General features: G+C 42.4%; 1 protein-coding gene across 8 annotated transcripts in view; it reads right to left on the bottom strand.

Annotated features, from left to right (window-relative positions):
* Nucleotides 1-27,910, bottom strand: part of LOC121571232 (collagen alpha-1(XXV) chain-like) — a 516,412-nt gene that overhangs the window by 188,947 nt on the left and 299,555 nt on the right. For all 8 annotated transcript variants that reach the window (XM_041882570.1, XM_041882569.1, XM_041882567.1 and 5 more), the window contains exons 5-6: nucleotides 20,905-20,931; nucleotides 13,617-13,643 (exon numbers count right to left, since the gene is read on the bottom strand). In XM_041882570.1, the coding sequence (XP_041738504.1) occupies nucleotides 13,617-13,643; nucleotides 20,905-20,931 (54 nt within the window). The remainder of the gene's footprint in view (nucleotides 1-13,616; nucleotides 13,644-20,904; nucleotides 20,932-27,910) is intronic.

The raw sequence follows: 27,910 nt of genomic DNA, 5'->3' as shown, positions 1-27,910 counted from the left end.
TTCTTATTGCACCTCTTCTAGAGTTATCACTTTGGGAACTGTGTTGTCAATGATAAAGTTCACATATTCCTCTGCCATGCGAGAGGTTCTTTGTGGTGTTTCCCTTGCGATGGGATGTCTTGACATGTAGTCGGCAGGGTTGTCTTTACCAGCTTTGAACTTCACAGTGTAGCTGTAGGGTTGTAGTCTCAGTCTCCATCGCTCCAGTCGTGCGTCTTTTGGGTTGTTGAAGATAAGCTCTAGTGGTTTATGGTCTGTGATGACCGTGAAGTGAGCTCCGTAGAGATACAAGTGAAGTGTGAGTAGCACTGTTCAACCTCTGAAAGCGCTCGGCTGGCATATTACATTTTTACATTTTAGTCATTTAGCAGATGCTCTTATCCAGAGCGACTTACAGGAGCAATTAGGGTTAAGTGCCTTGCTCAAGGGCACATCGACAGATCTTTCACCTAGTCGGCTCGGGGATCAGAACTAGCGACCTTTCGGTTACTGGAACAACGCTCTTAACCACTAAGCTACCTGCCGCCCAATGGTATGGGCGTCTTTGTCGCTTGTAGGGTTGTGCTGACTTAGTATGGCACCTAAACGAACTGGGCTGGCGTCAACTAACAGTGTCGACCTCTTGGCTGGGTCAAAGTAGGCTGTCGGCGTGTGCTGCATCAGACGTGTTCTTACATTTTTCATCGCAGACTGGTGCTGTATTCCCCATGACCAGGTGTGATCTTTTCTTGTGAACTCACGAAGAGGCTGTGCGGTTGTTGCGAAGTCTGGTATGAACCGTGAGCAGTATTGTATCATACCAAGTAGAATGCGAACTACCGAGACATTTTGAGGTGCTGGCAGATTCTGTATGGCTTTGTATCACATTTGTCTTTGTTCAGCATGATATTTTTCTCTCTCAATCTCTGAAACACAGCTTTGAGACTTGCGTTGTGTTCATCTTGAAATCTACCGTAGACTAGGATGTCATCGCTCATGTTTCTCACGTTGTGAATGCCTTGCAGCACTTGCTGTATTGTATTTTGAAACACCTCGGCAGCTGAATTTATGCCAAAGTTCAGTCTGGTGTAGCTCCAGATGCCAGTATGTGTAGTGAAGGTTGTGATATACCTTGAGTCTGGATGTAACTCAAGCTGGTGGTATCCAGCATTACAATCTAGCTTGGAGAACATCACTGCTCCATTCAGATCATGGATGAGGTCATCAACCGTTGGTGTGATGTGTCGTTCACGTTGTATTGCTGTGTTCGGAAGGCCCATGTCACAGACACAAACTTTATCATGCGTCTTGGGTTTTGGTGTGACCACTAAGCTCCTGTTTTCCTATGCCTTGGAAGAGGTCCTGGTATTTCTTGGTAAGCTGGCTTATGAATGAACCATCAGCTGGTTCACTTGGAGTGGACAGAGAGTTTATTATTTTCTGAAGTCCAAGGTCTGTTGCTGTCTGACAGCTAAGTAGTGAGCCAGAGTGACCTTTGATTACATAGAAAATGGTATCCACCATCTTAGTCTTGGAGCGGACTGGTGCTGTGAATTTTCCTCTCAGTGGAAGTGGTTCGGATGAGCCGTAAGCAAAGATGTTTGCCTTAGCCTGTTTTAATTCACAGCTGGGCTTTAACTTGTCATATGTGACATCATCAACAATGTTAATGCTTGCTCCCGAATCAACAATAACATCCACAGTTGTGTTCATAATGGTAACTTGGATATGTGGTTGCGATGGTTTCTGTGGTGTACACACAACATACACATAATCATCATCATCAGAGCTTGGTGAGGTGTCTTGTTCTTGTGTATTTTTATCATCTTGTGACTGCACTTTATGGACTTTGTGTTTCGGACGCTGTTGGGTTAGTTTTTCAGCAACTGGAGGAGTGGACTCGGTGGTTTGTGATCTACATCTTTTCCTCCATGCAGGGCAGTTTGTTTGTCCTCCGTCGTGTGGGAATTGTCCTCCACAATTATTGCATGTTCTGTTTTGACGTTTGTCACTTTCATTTTTGTAGCCCTGGCTTTTGTTATAGTTTTACAGCACACATTGAAAGTTATTTTTGTGATTTTGATTGAGCATTCTCCATGCCTGCAGCTTGTTTATCTTGTGCCCTACCTGTATCAAGTAGTTATTGAAGAGCCATTTAATATTTAAGCGCCATCCGGCGGAGGAGCGCGGAACTGCAGTGACTTGATTTCTTAATCAACATTTGCAAACTCGCATCTGGATGCTAATTGCCTCAATCTTGTGTGGTAAGCATCCAAGGTTTCGCTTTCATTTTGTCTTGCTTGTCTGAAAACGTAGGTTTCATATTCTGTGTTGACTTTTGGACAGAAATATGCATTGAGCTTGGCTACAGCTGTATCACCATACAGTCATCAGCTGCTTGGGTATCTTGCAGTGTGTCAAATATATCATACACACCGACCCTGCATAGCGTAACAGTAATGCCCTTTTCTGTGTGTTATCCACAATGTCTAATGCCACTAGAAAATTGTTGAATCTGTTGATCCATCTTTTCCACCTCGAGCCGATTTAGCTGGGTTCTGTGTGCACATCAAAGATCGGAAAGTTCTTTAAACTAGCCATAGTGGGATTGTACTGTAATGTACAATGTTAGCTAGCTGATTCCGACGTTAGCTTGGCTGTTGTTGCTATCTGCGTTTACTCACATAGGCACGTCGTTCGTCTTGTAAATTGCATTCTTCTCTTGTGCGTTTCAATCGTCGCCAATTGTAACGTCCTGCTGTTTAGATTGCTTATGTTTATAAGAACTGAGGTCGGGGCGTTCGTATACTTTATTTTAACTTTACTCAGAAGTACAGTGGGGAAAGAAAGTATTTAGTCAGCCACCAATTGTGCAAGTTCTCCTACTTAAAAAGATGAGAGAGGCCTATAATTTTCATCATAGGTACACGTCAACTATGACAGACAAATTGAGAAAATATTTTCCAGAAAATCACATTGTAGGATTTTTAATGAATTTATTTGCAAATTTTTATGGTGGAAAATAAGTATTTGGTCACCTACCAACAAGCAAGATTTCTGGCTCTCACAGACCTGTAACTTCTTCTTTAAGAGGCTCCTCTGTCCTCCACTCGTTACCTGTATTAATGGCACCTGTTTGAACTTGTTATCAGTATAAAAGACACCTGTCCACAACCTCAAACAGTCACACTCCAAACTCCACTATGGCCAAGACCAAAGAGCTGTCAAAGGACACCAGAAACAAAATTGTAGACCTGCACCAGGCTGGGAAGACTGAATCTGCAATAGGTAAGCAGCTTGGTTTGAAGAAATCAACTGTGGGAGCAATTATTAGGAAATGGAAGACATACAAGACCACTGATAATCTCCCTCGATCTGGGGCTCCACGCAAGATCTCACCCCGTGGGGTCAAAATGATCACAAGAACGGTGAGCAAAAATCCCAGAACCACACAGGGGGACCTAGTGAATGACCTGCAGAGAGCTGGGACCAAAGTAACAAAGCCTACCAGCAGTAACACACTATGCCGGCAGGGACTCAAATCCTGCAGTGCCAGACGTGTCCCCCTGCTTAAGCCAGTACATGTCCAGGCCCGTCTGAAGTTAGAGTGCATTTGGATGATCCAGAAGAGGATTGGGAGAATGTCATATGGTCAGATGAAACCAAAATATAACTTTTTGGTAAAAACTCAACTCGTTGTGTTTGGAGGACAAAGAATGCTGAGTTGCATCCAAAGAACACCATACCTACTGTGAAGCATGGGGGTGGAAACATCATGCTTTGGGGCTGTTTTTCTGCAAAGGGACCAGGACGACTGATCCGTGTAAAGGAAAGAATGAATGGGGCCATGTATCGTGAGATTTTGAGTGAAAACCTCCTTCCATCAGCAAAGGGAATTAAAGATGAAACGTGGCTGGGTCTTTCAGCATGACAATGATCCCAAACACACCGCCAGGCAACGAAGGAGTGGCTTTGTAAGAAGCATTTCAAGGTCCTGGAGTGGCCTAGCCAGTCTCCAGATCTCAACCCCATAGAAAATCTTTGGAGGGAGTTGAAAGTCTGTGTTGCCCAGCGACAGCCCCAAAACATCACTGCTCTAGAGGAGATATGCATAGAGGAATGGGCCAAAATACCAGCAACAGTGTGTGAAAACCTTGTGAAGACTTACAGAAAACGTTTGACCTGTGTCATTGCCAACAAAGGGTATATAACAAAGTATTGAGAAACTTTTGTTATTGACCAAATACTTATTTTCCACCATAATTTGCAAATAAATTCATTTAAAATCCTACAATGTGATTTTCTGGAATTTTTTTTCTCATTTTGTCTGTCATAGTTGACGTGTACCTATGATGAAAATTACAGGCCTCTCTCATCTTTTTAAGTGGGAGAACTTGCATAATTGGTGGCTGACTAAATACTTTTTTCCCCCACTGTATGCTGGCATTACATGGTTCACATGGCATATCACTCCCACTGTCTTGCTACTGTAAAACATGGAACTGGAATCCCACGGTATGAATACACGGACTGGATAATGGCATAATGTTCACTACATTACAATATTCAATATACGTTTATGCTTTTCAAAATGCAATATTTAAATTACTTTTGAAATGGTTTTCTTGTCATTTGAGGTGACAGGCAAAGGTCTCCATGTAAACCATAACACTTAATAATCATGTTTATTTAGGCTTCATTAAATAAGCCAAAAAAACATGTTTGTCTATGACTACATTTTGGCTACAATTTCTATTTTCTGGTGAAGATGTCATTTTGTGGCCATAGAATGCAAGGATGACAACCTTTGTGGGCAAAAAGCAAATGTCTTACTGCAAGAAACACAAACAAAAGACATGGCTCATTTTATAGATCAGAAATTAAACTAATGATAAGACAATATGTGAAAAGACACTTGTATATCTGGGGAATAAACATGTCAATAATGATCACTCATATGCAGATAATGAGATACAGTTGAAGTCGGAAGTTTACATACACCTTAGCCAAATCAATTTGTGGATCACTCATTACTTATTCAGAGGCTTTCTTCAATTGGCCTGTACCAGCCTGAGTGTAACTGGTTTGAAAATGATTTAACGGACAGAACGCAGTGTGTATTTACTGATGATGTTAAATCAGGTTTTCTGGACAGGGATCGATTCTTGGTCCGGTTCGTTTTATATTAACAATATTTGTTATCTTAAAAAAAATATATATATAATAATAATTCACCTGTATGCAGATGATACTGTTGTGTATGTTATTGCCCCCACGGCTGACTAGGCTATTTCGGAGCTTCAATCTGCTTTCATTGCTTTGCAGAAAGCCTTTGTTGAACTGACATTGGTATTTAATGCAGGTAAAAGCAAGTTATGTTATTTTCCAAATCATGTAAAAATACATCTGATGATTTAGGCATACGTACATTGGATGTGCCCTCATTGACTGTGTCCCCACTTATACATTTCTAGGCATCTGGATTGATGATAGGCTTTCCTTAAAAAAGCATGTTGATGAGTTAGTTAAGAATTAAAATTGGGTTATTTTATAGGAATAGGTCATGCCTTTCGTTAAATAGCAGAAAACAAATCATTCAGAAAATTTGACTGTGATGTGTTGTGTTGGATTTTCCCCAAACATAACACTTTGTATTCAGGAAATTAAGTTAATTTCTTTACCACATTTTTTGCAGTTTTACTTTAGTGCCTTATTGCAAACAGGTTGCATGTTTTGGAATATTTGTGTTCTGTACAGGCTTCCTTCTTTTCACTCTGTCATTTAGGTTAGTATTGTGGAGTAACTATAATGTTGTTGATCCATCCTTAGTTTCCGCCTATCACAAACATTAAAATCTGTAACTGTTTTAAACATGGTGAAATACCTGAGCGGTTTCATTCCCCTCCAGCAACTGAGTAAGAAGGATGCCTGTATTTTGTATTGACTGGCTATATTGCTACACCATCCAAAGTGTAATTAATAACTTCACCATGCTCAAAGATATATTCAGTGTCTGCTTTTCTAATTAAAATGTTTACCTATTCAACCACAAAGACCAGGGAGGTTTTCCAATAACTCACATTGGAAAACCTCCCTGGTCTTTGTGGTTGCATCTGTGTTTGAAATCACTGCTCAACTGAGGGACCTTACAGATATTGTGTGGGGTACGGAGATAGGTAGTCATCAAAAATCATGTTAAACACTATTATTGCACACAGTGAGTCCATGCAACTTATTATGTGACTTGTTAAGCACATTTTTACTCCTGAACTTATTTAGGCTTGCAATAGCAAAGGCGTTGAATACTTATTCACTCAAGACATTTCAGCTTTTCGTTTTAAATTAATTTGTAAGAACATAATTCCTCTTTGACATTATGGGGTATTGTGTGTAGGCCAGTGACACAAAATCTAAATTTGATCAATTTTATATTCAGGCTGTAACACAACGAAATGTGGAAAAAGTCAAGGGGTGTGAAGACTTTCTGAAGGCACTTTCCCAAGGTCATTGCTGTAAATGAGAATGTATTCTCAATCAACTCACCTGGTAAAATAAGGAATAATATATATTATACAGTTGAAGTCGGAAGTTTACATACACCTTAACCAAATACATTTAAACTCAGTTTTTCACAATTCCTGATATTTAATCCTAGTAAAAATTCCCTGTCTTTGGTCAGATAGGATCCCCACTTTATTTTAAGAATGTGAAATGTCAGAATAATAGTAGAGAGAATGATTTATTTCAGCTTTTATTTATTTCATCACATTCCCAGTGGGTCAGAAGTTTACATACACTCAATTAGTATTTGGTAGCATTGCCTTTAAATTGTTTAACTTGGGTCAAACGTTTCGGGTAGACGTCCACAAGCTTACCACAATAAGTTGGGTGAATTTTGGCCCATTCCTATTGACAGAGCTGGTGTAACTGAGTCAGGTTTGTAGGCCTCCTTGCTCGCACACGCTTTTTCAGTTCTGCCCACATATTTTCTATAGGATTGAGGTCAGGGCTTTGGGAAGGCCACTCCAATACCTTGACTTTGTTGTCCTTAAGCCATTTTTCCACAACTTTGGAAGTATGCTTGGGTCATTGTCCATTTGGAAGACCCATTTGCGACCAAGATTTAACTTCCTGACTGATGTCTTGAGATGTTGCTTCAATATATCCATATAATTTTCATTCCTCATGATGCCATCTATTTTGTGAAGTGCACCAGTCCCTCCTGCAGCAAAGCACCCCCACAGCATGATGCTGCCACCCCCATGCTTCACGGTTGGGATGGTGTTCTTCAGTTTGCAAGTAACCCCATTTTTCCTCCAAACATAACAATGGTCATTATGGCCAAACTGTTCTATTTCTGTTTCATCAGACCAGAGGACATTTCTCCAAAAAGTACGATCTTTGTCCCCATGTGTAGTTGCAAACCGTAGCCTGGCTTTTTTATGGCAGTTTTGGAGCAGTGGCTTCTTCCTTGCTGAGCGGCCTTTCAGGTTATGTCAATATAGGACTTGTTTTACTGTGGATATCGATACTTTTGTACCTGTTTCCTCCAGCATCTTCACAAGGTCCTTTGCTGTTGTTCTGGGATTGATTTGCACTTTTCGCACCAAAGTACGTAACATCTCTAGGAGACATAACGCGTCTCCTTCCTGAGTGGTATCCCATGGTGTTTATACTTGCGTACAATTGTTTATACAGATGAATGTGGTACCTTCAGGCGTTTGGAAATTGCTCCCAAGGATGAACCAGACTTGTAGAGGTCTACAATTTGTTTTCTGAGGTCTTGGCTGATAACTTTTGATTTTCCCATGATGTCAAGCAAAGAGGCACTGAGTTTGAACGTAGGCCATGAAATACATCCACAGGTACACCTCCAATTGACTCAAATTATGTCCATTAGCCTATCAGAAGCTTCAAAGCCATGACATCAGTTTCTAGAATTTTCCAAGCTGTTTAAAGGCACAGTCAACTTAGTGTATGTAAACTTCTGACCCACTGGAATTGTGATACAGTGGATTATAAGTGAAATAATCTGTCTGTAAACAATTGTTGGAAAAATTACTTGTGTCATGCACAAAGTAGATGTCCTAACCGACTTGCCAAAATTATAGTTTGTTAACAAGAAAGTTGTGGATTGGTTGAAAAACAAGTTTGAATGACTCCAACCTAAGTGTATGTAAACTTCCGAATCAACTGTAGCTGAATACTGTATGGAAAATTGTTAGTTAGAAGTTAAGAATTAAAGTGGGCTTCCTTTATAGGAATGGGGCATGCCTTTCATTAAATTGTAGAAAACAAATAATTCAGTCGACATTCATTCCGGCTTTAGATTATGAAAATATCATCTATATGAATGCAGCTGCCACTGTATTGAGGCAATTGGACACAGTTTATCATAGCACACTACACTTTATTATGGGCGATAGGTTCAGTACACATCACTGCATTCTGTATCAGAAAGTCTCGTAGATTAATGCACTGCTCTCTTTTTGTTTATAAAGCCCTCGTGCAGACTTCCGCCAAACCTTACTTCATTGTTAAATTACAGACATATTGTACGAGTCACCAGACCCGATCACAGGGATGGCTAGCTCTGGAGATCTCTTCGGAAGTGAATGAAACAATAATAGAAATAATAATATATACATATTTACAACTCTAACAATGATAAATATTCATTGGACATTTGCTGAGGAATGTTTTTTTTTAATGATCATGTTTTGAAAGTTACTTTTCTTAAATTGCTTGTAATATTTTTCAATGTTTTTATTGCGTTGGAATTGTAAATATTGTGAAATTGTATGCTGCCCTATAAAGGCAAAACACAGTAACTACACTTTTGGTCAACATTAAGTTAAGACTGAAATCAGGCTTTGTAGTATCTGTTTTATCTTGTGATAAAATGTCCTGGTGTTCCGTTTCAGAGAAAATGGAGTGTAAAATTTACAGTAACTACAAAATCTAATTAAAAACTAACACAAACAGTAGTTACTGAAGTTGCTACACTTTGACTTTGTTTCACCATGTTTTGACTGCAGTTACCCGCTCTGCCATACAAAGGGAAAGAGCAGTAACTACAACAGGGTTTCCCAAACTCAATCCTCGGGACCCCAAGGGGTGCCCTAGCACTACACAGCTGATTCAAATAATCAACAAATCATCAAGCTTTGATCATCTGAATCATCTGTGTAGTGTTAGGGCAAAAAATTTAACGTGCACCCGTTGGGGTCCCGAGGACTGAGTTTGGGAAACGCTGAACTACACAAACAGTGAAACTGAGAAGAATGTATTAAAGTGTATTTGCTGTCCAGGTAAATACGTGATAATGCACTGATGTATTATCTTATTATGAAGTAATGTTTTACTCATATCAACCATGACAACTGATTTGACCAAATGAATTACCATAAAAAGTCAAACAGAAAAACAACATGAAAGTTGGACAAACACCTTTAGATTATAGTTAAATAATAGATACTTCGATACTACTGCACTGTTGGAGCTAGGAACACTAGCATTTCGCTACACCCGCAATAACATCTGCTAAATATGTGTATGTGACCAATAAAATTGGATTTAATTTGATACTGCACAAAGTCAAATATTTCAAGTATAAACATTCTGCATGATGAAATAGTCCTTATCTTATGGCCAAAAAATGGTTGAGGGTTACTACAAAACAACATTCAAAACATGAAAACATAACTACATAAAACCATTGAATACAGTTGGAATGTACTTAGAACTCTCAAACTGTTTCCATCAAACAGAAAAATTATAAGAAAGTTGGATAAACACATCTAGATTGTAGATACTGCACATTTCCTTTGCATTACTCATATAGTTGTTTATGTGGAACTGACAGCATTTTAGTAACATTAAATCTTAGTAAATGCATGCTTGTCCCAACCCACATTTTTACAACTGAAGGGGAACTTGCCCACCCATTTGATCATTGCCAAATAAATTTAATTGAAAACTAAGGGTGCGTTCATAAATTGCCTCCAGTGTGTTAGAATGTGCTCTGCGTCATTCGTAAATTCAGAGCGTTGTCAGATTGTCTGTTTGTAAATTCAGAGTGTTTCGCTCTCCCTAGCGTTCAGAGCGCACACTGCACGATTGACACCGGATGCTCTGGCCGAGTAGTAGGGTTGATCCGAGCGTTCCTTACAATGGCAGTCAAGCACCCAAGCTAACTGGCTAAAATTGGCTAGCTTGCTAGCTACTTCCAGACACAAATGAGAGAACACCTCACTCTGACCATTTTACTTGCCCTTGCAGAGCTGGTTAGGCTGTTTACGTTATCTACAGTTTGTGACTAAATGTTACTTTTTTTGCCTACGTTTACTGACACCGGTCTTATTCAGCAGGTGTTGCACGTTTGTAAATTAATAAGTTATTCTGCGCTCTGGCACACTCAGATGAGAGTGCTCTGAAATCGGAGTAGATAGCCAGAGTGAATTTACATACGCAAGAGATATGCTAACTGGGTAACAGTAATTCAAGTTCAGAATAGCTAGCTAGCTAGCAAAGCAATTAAAATGTTTTGCTAGCTAACTAAATGACACCTGCATCTCTAACTGTAGCTACTGAAAAACAATATAAGGGGAGAAAGTAGGTCACTCACCCACTACTAAAACGAAGACAAGACATACTCCCAGCTAGCTAACGTTAGGCTCTGTGTTTTTAGCTTGCAAAATAAATAGTTACATAAATAGGTACACTAGCCTATTTAGCCACATTACAACTGACTTGTGATCATTGCCCTTGTTAGTTTGATTGTATTGACATTCCCAGCCTTAGTTACATTCGTCCGTTTTTGTCCAAAATATTGAGTCATTGAAACTGAAACAGTGTATCCCGAATGGGTGGAGGCAGCAAACAATGTACCAGGCCAGCTGTGATTTACAACCTATTTTTTGGACTACCACAAAATGTATTGGTGAATTATAATAATAATGCTTTGAACTGCATCCATCTATTCTGTCAACAATACCTTACTGTACGTCATGTAAATAGGTCAAATCAGTGGTCATGATTGATATGCAACAAAAATATACTTCATAATAAGACGGTCCAGCAGTGCATTATCAATTATCTACCTACAACATATTTGGCTGGCTAGCAAAAAAACTTTAAAGACATTTTTCTCAGTTTCACTGTTGGCATAGTTACTGCATTTTGCTTTTGTAGGGCAGTATGATTGTGTGCAGTGCTCCCTTGCAAAACAGGCCTTGGTCTCAATGGGATCCCCCTGTTTAAATAAATAAATTGTATTTACCCTCTATTATTCCTTCTATTCACCACTTCAAAAATATCAGTTTTGAAAATTGTATAATGTATTTTTATGCTATTGGATTAAATGTTCATTACATTTTCTAAATGGTGAGCCTATCATTATCTAGAGCAGGGCTCTCCAACCCTGTTCCTGGAGAGCTACCATTCTGTAGGTTTTTGCTCCAACCCTAATCTAGCGCACCTGATTCTAATAATTGGCTGGATGGTAAAATAAATCAATTTATTTACAACTGGGGTTGAAACGAAAACCTACCGCTCTCCAGGAACAGGGTTGGAGAGCCCTGATTTGATGTAAAAGTTGATTAAAGTACAGTGGCTTGCGAAAGTATTCACCCCCCTTGGCATTTTTCCGATTTTGTTGCCTTACAACCTGGAAGTTGTAAGGCAACAATACTTTGTAGAGTCACCTTTTGCAGCAATTTCAGCTGCAAGTCTCTTGGGGTATGTCTCTATAAGCTTGGCACATCTAGCCACTGGGATTTTTGCACATTCTTCAAGGCAAAACTGCCCCAGCTCCTTCAAGTTGGATGGGTTCCGCTGGTGTACCGCAATCTTTAAGTCATACCACAGATTCTCAATTGGATTGAGGTCTGGGCTTTGACTAGGCCATTCCAAGACATTTAAATGTTTCCCCTTACACCACTTGAGTGTTGCTTTAGCAGTATGCTTAGGGTCATTGTCTTGCTGGAAGGTGAACCTCCGTCCCAGTCTCAAATCTCTGGAAGATTGAAACAGGTTTCCCTCAAGAATTTCCCTGTATTTAGTGGCATCCATCATTCCTTCAATTTTGACCAGTTTCCCAGTCCCTGTCGATGAAAAACATCCCCACAGCATGATGCTGCCACCGCCATGCTTCACTGTGGGGATGGTGTTCTTGGGGTGATGAGAGGTGTTGGGTTTACACCAGACATAGCGTTTTCCTTGATGGCCAAAAAGTTCAATTTTAGTCTCATCTGACCAGAGTACCTTCTTCCATATGTTTGGGGAGTCTCCCACATGCCTTTTGGCGAACGCCAAATGTGTTTTCTTATTTTTTTCTTTAAGCAATGGCTTTTTTCTGGCCACTCTTCTGTAAAGCCCAGGTCTGTGGAGTGTACGGCTTGAAGTGGTCCTATGGGCATATACTCCAATCTCCGCTGTGGAGCTTTGCAGCTCCTTCAGGGTTATCTTTGGTCTCTTTGTTGCCTCTCTGATTAATGCCCTCCTTGCCTGGTCCGTGAGTTTTGGTGGGCGGCCCTCTCTTGGCAGGTTTGTTGTGGTGCCATATTATTTCCATTTTTTAATAATGGATTTAATGGTGCTCCGTGGGATGTTCAAAGTTTCTGATCTTTTTTTATAACGCAACCCTGATCTGTACTTCTCCACAACTTTGTCCCTGACCTGTTTGGAGAGCTCCTTGGTCTTCATGTTGCCGCTTGCTTGGTGGTGCCCCTTGCTTAGTGGTGTTGCAGACTCTGGGGCCTTTCAGAACAGGTGTATATATACTGAGATCATGTGACACTTAGATTGCACACAGGTGGACTTTATTTAACTAATTATGTGACTTCTGAAGGTAATTGGTTGCACCAGATGTTATTTAGGGAAAATGAACTGAGCTACCTGGAGATACAGAACCAAGTTAATGCAATCAACTTTAAACAAACCTACACATTTGGATAGTCTGTATTTGGGAAAGATCGTTTAAATAAAAAAGGGCACTTCAAATCAGACAGCTAACTGCTAGATACTGGACTGAGATGAAAGTTATTTATTTTTTAGTTTGTCGGGCAAGGAAAAACATTCACATTATCGTCATTTAGATGGTGTGGTTTTATCAAAATGTCAAACAACTGAGCTGAAAATTATTAAAGTATTCAATTGGTCTTGATGTGTTGAGTATTGAAGTGAGTCATAGGTAATTACAGAGAGGGATATTTAGATTTACATTTTAGTCATTTAGCAGACGCTCTTATCCAGAGCGACTTAAAGTTAGGGGATATAATGGTGAGGCCTTCTGCAGATTTCTTACCCATGTCATTATGACTCCTATGATAAAGTTACAATTAGGATGCCTGATGAACAACTTGAAAAACAGCAAAAGGGAAATATATTTGCCAAAAAATGTGGCTGTCAAAGTGATTTCACCGAAAGCATTGCTTACATTTTTTACACTTTGGTTTCAGATTTTTTTTAATAAAGCATTAAAACGATTATCTTTTGCAAAACAAGAAGAACCACATCCCAGGAATCCCATGCATCTCAGACCTTTTGCCTACATTTTGGGTGAGGGAGACATACAATCACAAAAAGTCACATTCAACAGCCAATCAGAAAAGGACAAGAAGGAGCAAACCACATACCCGCGGTCCTTGGTCGCCTTGATCCCCCTGCAAGAGGCAGAAAGAATTGTCTTGAAATACAAGTATCAACCAGACACACACACACACACAAACACAAACACACACACACAGACACACAGAATGAAAATCGTTGAGGCATAATTCAAAACATATTGATGAAGAAAAATAATAGTCAACCTCAAATATTCATTGTGGTTGAGAGTAAAACCACTTCTGATAACACAGACTGATGTGAATAGGGTTGAGGGGAAGGGGTAGAAGGATGTGGTGTGTGTTTGGGGAAGTTTGGTGAGGCATGCTGTCTGTGATTGAGGAGGGGAGACCCAAGAGATCTCTCCTGGCTCATAGTCTTTTGGTTCATCATCTCTTTGGACAGTTCCCCTGAGAAAGAAACTATGAAAGGCTCAGTTTACACTGTGGTTCAAGTGTGTGTGAATATGTGGTGTATGTGTGTGTGTGCGGGAGGGGGGTATGATCATGGACCAAATTCTTAGTTTTAGGCTACTATTTTGCTCATGGGTGTAGTAAAGTGTTCCACTTTCTGTCCAATGAGGTCCTTTTTGGACAATATTACTGTTTAGGTGACCCCTTTGGTTCAAGAGCACCCCAGAGGCAGAAGGTCTGTATAGCCTCTTTAAAAAGGTGCAATCTGCGATTGATACATCAATTTTTAGAAATGTAAATGAATGATATATACCCATTGATTATTTATTGAAGAATATAACTTATAGATTTTTGGAAAACCGTAAATGCACTGAAGCTTGGAAATTCCTCTCCTTCCCTGCCAAAGCAAATTGTGTTAGACTTTGGCATCATTACAGAGATGTTTTAAATAAATGATGCTTTTAATCAGCATTTTATCTCGGCAGGGTTTGTATTTGAAATAAATTGTGGTTTTGGTGGTTTAATTGACCCTGGTCAGTCAGTCGACTGCTTTCCCCTCTCCCAGCCCCCAGTTGGCTCGATGGAAGATCAGTCAACTTCTATTAAATGTTTTTGTACCTGTACTTGGATGTTTAAAAAAATCCACTGGGGCAGATTTGCTTTCTTTCTTGCTACAGCTTGCTGCTCCCTTGATAGCGGAAACTTTAACACATATTTTTGACCTGACGGTGGTTTCTGGTTCCATCCCCAGGGTCTGGAAGACAGCCCATATACTCCCCCTTTGTAAAGGTGGTCCGTGTGACTTAAATAATTATTGCCCTATTTCTAAAATCTCTTGCCTAGCTAAAATCTTAGAATCCTTGGTAAATACTCAACTTTGATTCTTTTTAACTACAAAATGTATTCTAAATGATCCTCAGTCGGGTTTCAGACCTGGCCATAGCACCATCTCTGCTGCCTCTAGGGTTTTAAATTATGCTATTAATTGTATGGATAGGAAGAAACACTGTGCAGCCCTTTTTATTGACCTATCTAAGGCTTTTGACACTGTGGATCACTCATTACTTATTCAGAGGCTTTCTTCAATTGGCCTGTACCAGCCTGAGTGTAACTGGTTTGAAAATGATTTAACGTACAGAACGCAGTGTGCATTTACTGATGATGTTAAATCAGGTTTTCTGGACATAACAAAGGGTGTCCCACAGGGATCGATTCTTGGTCCAGTTCTTTTTACATTAACAATAATAATAATAATAATAATAATAATAATAATAATTCACCTGTATGCAGATGATACTGTTGTGTATGTTATTGCCCCCACGGCTGACTAGCCTATTTCGGAGCTTCAATCTGCCTTTATTGCCTTGCAGAAAGCCTTTGTTGAACTGAAATTGGTATTTAATGCAGGTAAAAGCAAGTTATGTTATTTTCCAAATCATGTAAAAATGTATCTGATGATTTAGGCATACGTACATTGGATGTGCCCTCATTGATTGTGTCCCCACTTATACATTTCTAGGCATCTGGATTGATGATAAAAAGGCTTTCCTTAAAAAAGCATGTTGATGAGTTAGTTAAGAATTAAAATGGGGTTATTTTATAGGAATAGGTCATGCCTTTCGTGAAATAGCAGAACACAAATCATTCAGAAAATTTGACTGTGATGTGTTGTGTTGGATTTGCCCCAAACATAACACTTTGTATTCAGGACATTAAGTTAATTTCTTTACCACATTTTTTGCAGTTTTACTTTAGTGCTTTATTGCAAACAGGTTGCATGTTTTGGAATATTTGTGTTCTGTACAGGCTTCCTTCTTTTCACTCTGTCATTTAGGTTAGTATTGTGGAGTAACTATAATGTTGTTGATCCATCCTTAGTTTCCGCCTATCACAAACATTAAAATCTGTAACTGTTTTAAACATGGTGAAATACCTGAGCGGTTTCATTCCCCTCCGGCAACTGAGTAAGAAGGATGCCTGTATTTTGTCGTGACTGGCTGTATTGCTACACCATCCAAAGTGTAATTAATAACTTCACCATGCTCAAAGATATATTCAGTGTCTGCTTTTCTAATTAAAATGTTTACCTATTCAACCACAAAGACCAGGGAGGTTTTCCAATGGCTCGCAAAGAAGGGCAAAGACCAAGGAGGTTTTCCAATAACTCGCATTGGAAAACCTCCCTGGTCTTTGTGGTTGCATCTGTGTTTGAAATTCACTGCTCAACTGAGTGACCATACATATATTGTGTGGGGTACGGAGATAGGTAGTCATCAAAAATCATGTTAAACACTATTATTGCACACAGATTGAGTCCATGCAACTTATTATGTGACTTGTTAAGCACATTTTTACTCCTGAACTTATTTGGCTTGCAATAACAAAGGTGTTGAATACTTATTCACTCAAGACATTTCAGCTTTTCGTTTTAAGTGAATTTGTAAGAACATAATTCCTCTTTGACATTATGGGGTATTAAGTGTAGGCCAGTGACACAAAATCTAAATTTGATCAATTTTAAATTCAGGCTGTAACACAACAAAAGCCATGACATCATTTTGTGGAATGTTCTAAGCTGTTTAAAGCCACAGTCAAAGGGTGATAAAACATTTATTCTGGAATGACAGTAATTTAAGACGTGCCAATTCTTAGTATTTTTTAAAAACTTGCATTAACAATAAAACTGACATGAACTACCACCGAACTAGCACATCCTCAGACTTTGTACTTTATTCAACTTGGGTGGGTGATTGAACACAGTTGCTGTTTCAACATTGAACAGCAATGGCTGTAGTTGAATGAGAGGCCAAACAATATGCAAGTGTTTCCAATTACCAAATGTCAGTTAGCTACACTAGCATAAACCTCAACTTTTGAATGAGCCATTCTGTGGTCAAAGATTATTGAAAAGGTCTTGCATTTACTGTATGTGTTGTGCCCTGATCGACACACAATTTGTTGATGGGGTCCATTGAGTTATTAAAGGGGTCTGACTGAACAACAAGGATTGATATCAAACATAACTTTAATTAAACCCAAATACCAACAGCTGTCAGATATCTATCTAAAAACAAATGGATTCAGGAAATCATTCTCAACCCTATTAGAGCTTTGCAATGCCTGTTAGTCGAGCAAGACAGAGGAAGACAGAGCAGCCCTATGTCCATTGTGTGTGAAGCGAGGGGTCTCAGCCATTTTCATGGTTTTATTCTTCCCAAGCAAGGCTCATGGGTACATATTCGTCCCCAAGTCTACACACTTATAAAGAGACAGTGTGGCTATTTCTCATGCTCAGTGTGACACTCTGGCTCCATGGACTTTGATTATTGAGCCAGGGTTGTTCATTTTCTTTTGGGTGTATTTCTATGTTGGTTTCTAGGTGTTCATTTCTATGTTGTGGTGGTTCTTGATTATTCATGTGACTCCCAATCGGAGGTAACGAGTGACAGCTGTCGGCTCGTTATCTCTGATTGGGAGCCATATTTAAACTGTTGTGGTTTCACTGTGTGTTTGTGGGTTTTTGTTCCGTTTTCGGTCTGTTGTACCGTGGACTTCATTTGAGTCGTCTTTTGTTTTGTATTTGGTTACTTTGATTAATAAAGTCATGTTTCTTGGACACGTTGCGCCTTGGTCATACTTGGACGACATAGACGATCGTGACAGAAAAACCCACCACAAAAAGACCAAGCAGCGTGTCAAGCGGCAACAGGACCTACCTACACAGGATTTATGGACTCCCATAAAGGATTCATGGACATGGGAGGAGATTCTGGATGGTAAGGGGCCTTGGGATCAACCGGGAGAATATCGCCGTCCTCGTGAAGAGCGGGAGGCAGCTAAAGCCGAGAGGCGGCGATATGAGGAGGCAGCACGGAGGCAAGGCTGGAAGCCCGAGAGTACTACCCAAGAATTTCTTGGGGAGGAAGCGCCAGGTATGGAGAGAACGCTGGTGGATGTCCTCCTCGGCTGGGGACATATTACGCAGGAGGAGGCCGTCCCGGTACCGGAGGGCGATGAAGGGGGAGAACCTGGCAGGAGAGGAGCAACGGCATCAGCAGGGCCATCGTCGGAAGGACGAGAGGCAACCCCAAAAATTTTTTGGGGGGGGCACATGGCTTGGGCGCCTGGGCAGCAGGAGGCTGCCACAGGGAGATGTGGAGAGAAGGCTATCGGATTACGGGAGCCATTGGCGAGTAGAGGGAGGGAAGTTGTTGTGGCACGGCGTGAGAGACTGAAGTGTGTTACCAGTCCGGTCCGGCCCGTTCCTGATCCCCAGTTAAGGCCAGTGGTGTGTGTTCCCGGTACGGACCGGCCTGTTCCTGCTCCACGCACCGGGTCCGCGATGTGCGTCGCCAGCCCGGCCCGGCCTGTTCCGGCCACTCGCACCGGGGATACGGTGCGCGTCGCCGGCCCGGCCCGGCCTGTTCCTGCTCCACGCACGGATCCTGCGGGGTGCGTCGCCAGCCCGACCCGGCCTGTTCCTGCTCCACGCACGAATCCTACGGGGTGCGTCACCAGTCCAGCCCGGCCTGTTCCTGCTCCACGCACGAATCCTACGGGGTGCGTCACCAGTCCAGCCCGGCCTGTTCCTGCTCCACGCACGGAGCCTACGGGGTGCGTCGCCAGCCGGCCAGAGTCTGCCGTCTGCCCAATGGCGCCTGAACTGGCCGTCTGCCCAACGGCGCCTGAACTGCCCGTCTGCCCAACGGCGCTTGAACTGCCCGTCTGCCCTATGGCGTCTGAACTGCCCGTCTGCCAAGCGCTGCATAAGCCGCCCGTCTGTACTGAGCCTGCAAAGCCGCCCGTCTGCCATGAGCCTTCAGAGCCGTCCGCCAGACCGGAGCCGCTAGAGCCTTCCGCCAGACAGGAGCCGCTAGAGCCTTCCGCCAGACAGAATCATACACCAGCTATGGAATCAGCAGGAGCCGACGCAGCCCATACTAGACTGGAAGCCCAGGTTCGGGGCCAGCAAGAGCAGCTCCTGCAGATGGGAGCCGCCCTGCTGGAGGTGATGACCGCAATCCGAGGCTGGGGTCCGCCTCCACCGCCAGCCGCCCAGCCAGCACCATCAGCCAGCCATGAGCAGCCAGATCCGTCAACCAGCCACGAGCAGCCAGATCCGTCAGCCAGCCATGAGCAGCCAGATCCGTCAGCCAGCCACGAGCAGCCAGATCCATCAGCCAGCCATGAGCAGCCAGATCCGTCAGCCAGCCATGAGCAGCCAGATCCGTCAGCCAGCCATGAGCAGCCAGATCCGTCAGCCAGCCATGAGCAGCCAGACCCGTCAGCCAGCCATGAGCAGCCAGATCCGTCAGCCAGCCATGAGCAGCCAGATCCGTCAGCCAGCCATGAGCAGCCAGACCCGTCAGCCAGCCATGAGCAGCCAGATCCGTCAGCCAGCCATGAGCAGCCAGATCCGTCAGCCAGCCATGAGCAGCCAGATCCGTCAGCCAGCCATGAGCAGCAAGATCCGTCAGCCAGCCATGAGCCGTCCAGCCAGGATCCGCCAGAGCCGTCCAGCCAGGATCCGCCAGAGCCGTCCTGCCAGGATCCGCCAGAGCCGTCTAGCCAGGATCCGCCAGAGCCGTCTAGCCAGGATCCGCCAGAGCCGTCCAGCCAGGATCCGCCAGAGCCGTCCAGCCAGGATCCGCCAGAGCCGTCCAGCCAGGATCCGCCAGAGCCGTCCAGCAAGGATCCGCCAGAGCCGTCCAGCCAGGATCCGCCAGAGCCGTCCAGCCCGGATCCGCCAGCCAGCCAGGATCAGCCAGAGCCAACCAGCCAGGATCCGCCATTCAGTCCGGAGCTGCCCCTTAGTCCGGTGCTGCCCCTTAGTCCGGTGCTGCCCCTTAGCCCGGTGCTGCCCCTTAGCCCGGTGCTGCCCCTTAGCCCGGTGCTGCCCCTTAGTCCGGTGCTGCCCCTGAGTCCGGTGATGCCTCTTAGTCCAGTGCTGCCCCTTAATCCTGTGGGGTTTAGTTGGGGGGTGGTCATTTGGAGGAGGCTACGTAAGCGGGTAGTGACTATGGTGGGGTGGGGACCACGACCAGTGCCAGAGCCGCCACCATGGACAGACGCCCACCCAGACCCTCCCCTAGACTGTATGCTGGTGCGCCCGGAGTTCGCACCTTTAGGGGGCGTACTGTGACACTCTGGCTCCATGGACTTTGATTATTGAGCCAGGGTTGTTCATTTTCTTTTGGGTGTATTTCTATGTTGGTTTCTAGGTGTTCATTTCTATGTTGTGGTGGTTCTTGATTATTCATGTGACTCCCAATCGGAGGTAACGAGTGACAGCTGTCGGCTCGTTATCTCTGATTGGGAGCCATATTTAAACTGTTGTGGTTTCACTGTGTGTTTGTGGGTTTTTGTTCCGTTTTCGGTCTGTTGTACCGTGGACTTCATTTGAGTCGTCTTTTGTTTTGTATTTGGTTACTTTGATTAATAAAGTCATGTTTCTTGGACACGTTGCGCCTTGGTCATACTTGGACGACATAGACGATCGTGACACTCAGCTGCCATTCTAAGGAGGAATGTTCTGCGAAGCATTTAAGCACTTCAGTTCGGGTCCTGGTGTTTAGTCATTAATGTAGTGTGCCGTAGATGTGTGAACGACAAACATTCAGAACTGAGACTTGAGGTCGTTAGGACTTCTTTTTTAAAGGGGACCTGCAGAATACCAGGCAAATTACATTATTTATGGCCACATTTAATTAGAGAATAAAGTAAAGTCATATGTTAATGCTTTTGACCCCAAAATGTACTGTACGGGAGGGTGGGAAATGCGAATAAATTATGGATCATGTCCATGCCAATGCCAGAGAAATCAAAGAAAGTTAGTCCTTGGAAAGTAATGCATTAATTACATTTTGAACATATGAATAAAACATATAAACATTTGTTTACCTACCTTCTCACCCTGTGGACCAGGAGTACCCTATTGGGGGGGAAACGTTCAATGAAGAAAGCAGAGCTTTTTAGACATCTTAACAGAAATCTTAACAGAATGCAAATAAAGTCCATGTTTACCAATGGGCATAAATCCAGCAATATCCAACCACATTCTGGCAAGTGGTAGGCAGAAACTACCCACTGGGCACAGATATAATTTATAATTTTGATACAAATTTGGTTGAGGTGTCAACTAACGTGAATTCAATGTGAAATCAACCAAAAATGTAAAAGGTCATGGGATGAACAAGAGTATTTTAACACAGGATGCTGTCCGTATGCTCAGTAATAGGCATAATGAGGTCACCCAGTTTTTTAAAACCTGTTTTGTTGCAGGGACTAGCATGTCAAGGGTTTCCCTCCTTTGAGCACCACTTACAGTAAAACTGCCATTTGAACTCTAATTAAATCAGTGTCAGCTTACTAACTGACCAAACGGTCAGCAACATTTTACCTACCAGATGTAAGACTGTTCAAAATCAAATAAAATAAAAATCAAATATTTGTATTTGTCACATGCACCAAATACAATAAGTGTAGACTTTACCATGAAATTCTTCTTAAGTGCCCTTCCCAATGATGCAGAGTTAAAAATAAGCTATACACTGAGTGTAAAAAACATTATGAATACCTGCTCTTTCCATTACATAGACTGACCAGGTGAATCCAGGTGAAAGCTATGATCCTGTATTGATGTCACTTGTTAAATCCACTTCAATCAGTGTACATGAAGGGGAGGAGATATGTTAAAGAAGGATTCTTAAGCCTTGACACAATTGAGACATGGATTGTGTATGTGTGCCATTCAGAGGGTGAATGGGCAAGACAAACTATTTAAGTGCCTTTGAAAGGGGTATGGTAGTAGGTGCTAGGCGCACTGGTTTGTGTCAAGAACTGTAACGCTGCTGGGTTTTTCACACTCCACAGTTTCCCATGTGTATCACACATGGTTCACCACCCAAAGGACATCCAGCCAACTTGACACAACTGTGGGATGTATTGGAGTCAACATGGGCCAGCATCCCTGTGGAACACTTTCGACACCTTGTAGAGTCCATGCCCCAACAAATTGAGGCTGTTCTGAGGGCAAAAGGAGGGGTGCAACTCAATATTAGGAATGTGTTCTTAATGTTTTGTACACAGGGAGTACCAGTACCATAACAATGTGCAGGGGTACAATGAATTTGAGGTAGATATGTACACTGAACAAAAATATAAACCCAATGTGCAAAAATGTCAAAGATTTGCAGTTCATCTAAGGAATGTCAAAGAGTTACAATTCATCTAAGGAAATCAGTCAATTGAAATGAATTCATAAAGCCCTAATCTATGCATTTCACATGACTGTGAATACAGATATGCATCTGTTGATGACATATCTCTTAAAATAAAGGGAGGGAGTGGATCAGAAAACCAGTGTGACCACCATTTGCCTCATGCAAATGGTTGATCAGGCTGTTGATTGTGGTCCCACTCCTCTTCAATGGCTGTGCGAAGTTGCTGGATATTGGCAGGAACTGGAACACGCTGTCGTACACGTCAACCCAGAGCATGCTCACCAGACATGTCAACCATTGAGCATGTTTGGTCAATGGGTGACATGTCTGGTGAGTTTTTAAATTGAACCTTTATTTCACTAGGCAAGTCAGTTAAGAACAAACTCTTATTTACAATGACGGCCTACCCCGGCCAAACCCGGACAAAGCTGGGCCAATTGTGCGGCACCCTATGGGACTCCCAATTACGGCCGGATTATGATACAGCCTGGAATCGAACCAGGGTCTGTAGTGACACCTCTAGCACTGAGATGCAGTGCCTTAGACCGCTGCGCCACTCGGGAGCAACATGAGGTGATGGTGGCGGGTGAATGGCACGACAATGGGCCTCAGGATCTCATCACGGTATCTCTGTGCATTCTAATTGCCAATGATAAAATGCAAATGCAAATAAAATAAAATTTCATTTGCCACATGCCCCGAATACAACAGGTGTAGACATTACAGTGAAATGCTTACTTACAAGCCCTTAACCAACAATGCCATTTTTTAAAGAAAAAGTAAAATAAAAAAAAGCAAATCACTAAAGACCAGCAGTAAAATAAAATAACAGTAGGGAGGCTACATACAGGGGGGTACCGGTACAGAGTCAATGTGATTCTAGTCGAGGTAATTGAGATAATATGTACATGTGGGAGAGTTAAAGTGACTATGCATAAATAATAAACAGAGTAGCAGCAGCGTAAAATAGGGGGATGGGGTGGGGTGGGGTGGGGGGGCAGTGCAAATAGTCCGGGTAGCCTTGATTAGCTGTTCAGGAGTCTTAAGGCTTGGGGGTAGAAGCTGTTGAGAAGCCTTTTGGAACTAGACTTGGCACTCCGGTACCGCTTGCCGTGCGGTAGCAGAGAGAACAGTCTATGACTAGGGTGGCTGGAATCTTTGCCAATTTTTAGGGCCTTCCTCTGACACCGCCTGGTATAGAGGTCCTGGATGGCAGGAAGCTTGGCCCCAGTGATGTACTGGGCCGTACGCACTACCCTCTGTAGTGCCTTGCGGTCGGAGGCTGAGCAGTTGCCATAACAGGCGGTGATGCAACTAGTCTGGATGCTCTCGATGGTGCAGCTGTATAACTTTTTGAGGATCTGAGGACACATGCCAAATCTTTTCAGTCTCCTGAGGGGGAATAGGCTTTGTCGTGCCCTCTTCACGACTGTCTTGGTGTGTTTGGACCATGATAGTTTTTTGGTGATGAGGACACTAAGGAACTTGAAGCTCTCAACCTATTCCAATACAGCCCCGTCGATGAGAATGGGGGCGTGATCAGCCCTCTTTTTTTCCCTGTAGTCCACAATCATCTCCTTTGTCTTGATCACGTTGAGGGAGAGGTTGTTATCCTGGCACCACATGGCCAGGTCTCTGACCTCCTCCCTATAGGCTGTCTCATCGTTGTCAGGACAAGACCCTGGTGAGTACGACGAGCACACAGATTAGTTTCCCTGAGACGGTTTCTGACAGTTTGTACAGAAATTCTTCGGTTGTGCAAACCCACAGTTTCATCAGCTCTCCGGGTGGCTGGTCTCAGATGATCCCGCAGGTGAAGAAGACAGACGTGGAGGTCCTGGGCTGTCTTGGTTACACGTGGTCTGCGGTTGTGAGGCCTGTTGGACGTACTGCCAAATTCTCTAAAACAATGTTGGAGGCGGCTTATGATAGAGAAATTAACATCCAATTATCTGGCAACAGCTCTGGTGGACATTCCTGCAGTCAGCATGCCAATTGCACATTCCCTCAAAACTTGAGACATCTGTGGCATTGTGTTGTGTGACAAAACTGCACATTTTAGAGTGGCCTTTTATTGTCCACAGCACAAGGTGCACCTGTGTAATGATCATGCTGTTTAATCAGCTTCTTGATATGCCACACCTGTCAGGTGAATGGATTATCTTGGAAAAAGGAAGCCTAAGGCGGAAGCTTCTCACTTTAACCAGTGCCTGTAATCTGGTTCAGGTTATTAATCAACCTATCAGGGTGTTTTCAAACACTACAGGAACAAGATCATCCACACATTTTTACATCACATTTGTACTAATACTGTTCTAAAGCTTTATCCGTACCCATTGGACGTAGTGTTCAAGTAGTGGCTATATCCAGGAAAGCCAAAGTTCCAAAAGCTGGGTCTAAAATAGTGTATAAAATAACATACAAAATACTTTGCTGTGACTCATGTGGGTTATGTAAAACATACACTGCTCAAAAAAAAAAAGGGAACACTAAAATAACACATCCTAGATCTGAATGAATGAAATAATCTTATAAAATACTTTTTTCTTTACATAGTTGAATGTGCTGACAACAAAATCACACAAAAATTATCATTGGAAATCAATTGTATCAATGCTCATGCTACCACTAGAGTGAAATCACCGCCAGCATTCAAAAGTGACCAAAACATCAGCCAGGAAACATAGGAACTGAGAAGTGGTCTGTGGTCACCACCTACAAAACCAGTCCTTTATTGGGGGTGTCTTGCTAATTGCCTATAATTTCCACCTGTTGTCTATTCCATTTGCACAACAGCATGTGAAATTTATTGTCAATCAGTGTTGCTTCCCAAGTGGACAGTTTGATTTCACAGAAGTGTGATTGACTTGGAGTTACATTGTGTTGTTTAAGTGTTCCCTTTATTTTTTTGAGCAGTGTACTTGTTGGTCTGATGCACTTGATGGATTTATGAAATTACTATTTAAAATGATTGATTAACTGAAACTGACTGTTAGAACTGTTAAGGCTCCGTGGATTGATGAGGAATTTAAAAACTGTATGGTTGAAAGAGATGGGGCAAAAAGAGTGGCTAATAAGTCTTGCTGCACATCTGACTGGCTGACTTACAGCAAATTGAGAAATTATGAAACTCAACAACAAAAAAAGAATAAACTCTATTATGAAGCCAAGATCAATGAAAAAAAGGAAGATGAAAAAAAAAAAAAATTGGGAGTACTTTAAATTAAATTATGGGCAGAAAGACAAATTACTGAATCAGATGGCTTATTCATCACAAAACCATTTTATTTTGCCAATTATTTTAATGATTACTTCATTGGCAAAGTGGACAATCTTAGGCAGCCATCGTACTCATGCATAAAAAAAAAGAAATAATGTCATGTTTCAGAGGACGCATGACGTGACCTTCGCCTCTTCCGAGCCCGTTGAGGGGAGTTGCAGCGATGAGACAAGAGCAAAATTGGGAAGAAAAAGGGGGTATACAAATAATAAAAATAATTAATGAAAGAAAAGCATTGCAAATTAGAATTTTGTAAAGTTAGTGTAGGAGAGGTGGAAAAATTATTGTTATCGAGGATGGTAACTGACTCTATAGCCACTCCTATCTGTCATATCTTTAACCCATAAGAGTCCAAGCCCTGTTTAAACCGGGAGAGGGGGGGTGGGGTACCACTAAGCTATATGGAATTGTTTTAAGGTCATAACAAGGATCATTTTGCTATTTAATGTAGAATTTTAAAACCCCTTGAAGTATCCCCAAAAATATATAAAAACATTATTTGATGAACATTTATTTTTGGCCTTACTGCTATTAACCCATACAAACGCATTGAATAACAGATTCACTACATGGAACAACATGTAGAAGTTATTTGGCCACTTTAGTTGTGATACAAACCTTATCAAAACATATAGGCCTATGGGCGACTATGTTTTGAAAAAGACGCAAAAAAAGGCATGCGCTGTTTCTTGCCCTACTGCACACAAGCTGGGCATCATTGACAAGTGATAATATAGCATTCACAAGTGATAGGCTAATATTGTCACCCATCAGGCTGTTCTTGATTTAATCTTGTCTTTACATATACTAAATACTATATGTGTAAAATTTGTTTTGTCACACAACACAATGCCACACATGTCTTACGTTTTGAAGGGAGCATGTAATTGGCATGCTGACTGCAGGAATGCCCACCAGAGCTGTTGCCAGAGAATTGAATTTTAATTTCTCTACCATAAACCAATGTTGTTTTAGAGAATTTGGCAGTACATCCAACCGGCCTCACAACCGCAGACCACATGTAACCATGCCAGCAGAGGTCTGTCCGTAATAAGGTGATCAGAATCAAATTGAATCAAATTGTATTTGTCATATGCGCCGAATACAACAGGTGTAAACCTTACCATGAAATGCTTACTTACAAGTCTTTAACCAACAATGCAGTTTTAAGAATATTGAGTTAAGAAAATATTTACTAAATAAACGAGTACTACATTTTTTAAGTAACACAATAAATTAACAACAATGAGGCTATATATAGGGGGTACCAGTACCGAGTCAATGTGCGGGGGTACAGGTTAGTCGAGGTAATGTGTACATGTAGGTAAGGGTAAAGTGACTATGCATAGATAATAAACAGTGAGTAGCAGCAGTGGGGGGTGTCAATGCAAATATTCTGGGTGGCCATTTGATTAATTGTTCAGCAGTCTTATGGCTTGGGGTTAGAAGCTGTTAAGGAGCCTTTTGGACCTAGACTTGGCGCTCCAGTACCACTTGCGGTAGCAGAGAGAACAGTTTATGACTTGGGTGACAGGAGTCTTTTAAAAATGTTTGGGCCTTCCTCTGACACTGCCTAGTATATAGGTCCTGGATGGCAGGAAGCTTGGCCACAGTGATGTACTGGGCCGTCTACATCACACTCTGTAGCGCTTTGCGGTCGAAGGAGGTGTAGTTGCCATACCAAGCGGTGATGCAGCCAGTCAAGATGGTCTCAATGGTCCAGCTGTAGAAATGTTTGAGGATCTGAGGGCCCATGCCAAATCTTTTCAGCCTCCTGAGCGGGAAGAGGCGCTGTCGTGCCCTCTTCACGACAATGCGGGTGTATGTGAACCATGTTAAGTCCCTAGTGATGTGGACACCAAGGAATTTGAAACTCTCTACCCACTCCAGTACAGCGCCTTTGATGTAGATGGGGGCGTGCCCTGTTTCCTGTAGTCCACGATCAGCTCCTTGGTCTTACTGACATTGAGGGAGAGGTTGTTGTCCTGGCACCATACTGCCAGGTCTCATCTCCATCAGTGATCATGCCTACCACTGTCGTGTCGTCAGCAAACTTGATAATGGTGTTGGAGTCGTGCCTGCCCATGCAGTTGTGGGTGAACAGGAAGCACAAGAGGGAACTAAGCACACACCCCTGAGGGGCCCCTGTGTTGAAGGTCAGTAAGGCAGATCTATTGGGGCGGTATGCAAATTGGAGTGTTCCAGGGTGTCTGGGATGATGGTGTTGATGTGTGTCATGACCAGCAGTTCAAAGCACTTCATGAATCCAGATGTACGTGTTACGGGATGATAGACATTTAGGCAGGTTACCTTGGAGTTCTTGGGGACAGGGACACTGGTAGTCAGCTTGAAACATGTTGTAATTACAGGCTGGGACAAGGAGAGTTTGATCTATGCATGCTCTGAGT

Source organism: Coregonus clupeaformis, chromosome 8, assembly GCF_020615455.1.
Source record: "Coregonus clupeaformis isolate EN_2021a chromosome 8, ASM2061545v1, whole genome shotgun sequence".
Lineage (NCBI taxonomy): Eukaryota > Metazoa > Chordata > Actinopteri > Salmoniformes > Salmonidae > Coregonus > Coregonus clupeaformis.
The sequence above is the reverse complement of the archived record's forward strand: the minus strand, read 5'-3'. Positions and strand labels throughout refer to the sequence as shown.